Genomic DNA, 1964 nt, shown 5'->3' with positions numbered 1-1964 from the left:
TGTGTGTGTGTGTGTGTTCCATCATCAGTTTACTGAATAATTGTCGACATTAGTGGTTTATTATAATGTTATGTGTGTATTGTTTTTATGTGTTGTGAAGATAAGTTTTTAGTATACCACTTGTGGAGGTCCAAAGACAAATTCCTGTGAAAATTAATAATAAGCATTCAATTCAAATCAAAAGACGACATTCAACATTTCTGCGAAAATACGTTTATTTTCTTTGGAAAAAAAGAAAAGCTCAAGCATGTAAATTCTTGTATATGGTATTGCACAACAAGAAGGTGTGGAGATATTTTGAGTGTTTTTTCCATTCCATATCGTCTGGGATGTAAGACTGACATAGACTGAAACAGAACATGGGAGATTGAACAGGAAGCAAGAAAGAATAAAAGAAAAACAGAGTGAAATAAAGATAGACTGATAACTATAAAGTCATGTGTGCCTAACACTCCTTCAGCTTCTCTATGTTTCAGGGACAAAAAAATGTAATCTAATTGTAATTTAATCTGTGGTTTTTGATCAAGTCTGTGTTTTAATCTTCTGGATAAAAAACAAAACCATCACTGTTGTTCTGGCTGAACAGTCACAGTTAACCCCATTAGATTCTTTTCTATCAACGGCTCTCTCAGATATGGCTATTAAAGCGGCAATGCTGAACAGTATATACGAAAGAAGGCAGTGTTTAAAGAAGATCTGATATGGTATAGGATTATTTGATCACATTATACTTATATATTGCCATTTGCTAAAAGTGTTACTCATATATTGGTCTGATTTTTAACACAGTTAAACATTCTATCAATGTATCTCAAAGAATAAGGCCTGGTGTTCACAATAGCCGATTTCAGCAGATCAAGAAACTGAACTTCTCCAAGGCATGGGATATTTGGATTATAGAGTTTGTAAAACACATACAAATAATTATAGCATTTTTATGGTATATAGAAGAATTGTAACACTACTATGAAATATATAAGAAAGGCAAACATCACAGACAGAGATGATATAAAGTAAAGCAAAGCCCCTTCAGAAATAATTCAATCTCACTGGAATGCTTGAACAGTTCAGTGTCTCGTTCACTTACACAAGGTCACATGCGTCTACCCTTCATTATTCATATGCAATTTAATCACGTCTATATAAAATTTGTGCACTCTGAGTTGAAATCTAGGAACCATTAACACGTTTAGAACTCTTGTACTTGTAAGATATAAGTTGAATTTTACCCCGACTGATTCCCAGATTCCAGCAAATGCTAAAAGCAGAGAACAAGTCCTTCAAATGTATAAAAACTTTTCAGGAACTGAAATAATCAAAGCTAGCACAATGAATAATACTATACTACCAATGGACAAGTTGCGACGATAAAAATGCATGGAATCTTTGGAATCCAAATGTGGTCAATTAGTGCCGTTGTCTTTGATTTGAGACTGTCAGAGGATTCCCTCAGTGAGTTGAAGCACATCGAGCATCTGATTGGATGGTGGGGATCTTTGTGCTGAGAAGTGTGCTGATATTCGGCCAGATCTGATCTGTCTCTGTGTCCGAGAATGTGTACAGGATGCCTTTAGCCCTTTAACATAGAATTACAATGCTTTTTCGTAAACAGGGGAACAAGGTTTTTGAATCAGAGTTACAGAAGAACATTACAAGCACACTGGTTGAGACTTGGTGAGACTCAAAATGTGAGGTAATTCAGTTATGAGCTTACTTATAAAAGTCTATGACAGGTTTGGCAACATCTTTGTAGTGTCTCAGTCTGGCCACTAGGGCTTCTGGTCTGTCATCTTCCTGTTGAATCAATGGCTCTCCTGTGATGTCATCTATCCCCTGTAAACACAACAGATATGAGCAAAACTGTTATGATTTGATTGTGTATGTTTACATTTATTCTTTTATCCAAAGCAATTTACAAGTGAGGAATGCAACAAGTGATTTATCATAAGGAGGCAATAACGTCA

The 1964-nt window shown here is 35.3% G+C and overlaps 1 protein-coding gene across 5 annotated transcripts in view; it reads right to left on the bottom strand.

Annotated features, from left to right (window-relative positions):
• Nucleotides 1-496: 496 nt before the first annotated feature.
• The window catches only part of LOC107590615 (adenylate kinase 4, mitochondrial-like), a 6644-nt gene continuing 5176 nt past the window's right edge, over nucleotides 497-1964 (bottom strand). For all 5 annotated transcript variants that reach the window (XM_016279483.1, XM_016279478.1, XM_016279481.1 and 2 more), the window contains 2 exons: nucleotides 1715-1833; nucleotides 497-1576 (listed from right to left, as the gene is read on the bottom strand). In XM_016279483.1, the coding sequence (XP_016134969.1) occupies nucleotides 1450-1576; nucleotides 1715-1833 (246 nt within the window). In that variant the 3' untranslated portion in view covers nucleotides 497-1449. The remainder of the gene's footprint in view (nucleotides 1577-1714; nucleotides 1834-1964) is intronic.

Source organism: Sinocyclocheilus grahami, unplaced genomic scaffold (genome assembly GCF_001515645.1).
Source record: "Sinocyclocheilus grahami isolate Dianchi unplaced genomic scaffold, SAMN03320097.WGS_v1.1 scaffold131.1, whole genome shotgun sequence".
Classification (NCBI taxonomy): Eukaryota; Metazoa; Chordata; class Actinopteri; order Cypriniformes; family Cyprinidae; genus Sinocyclocheilus; species Sinocyclocheilus grahami.
The sequence above is the reverse complement of the archived record's forward strand: the minus strand, read 5'-3'. Positions and strand labels throughout refer to the sequence as shown.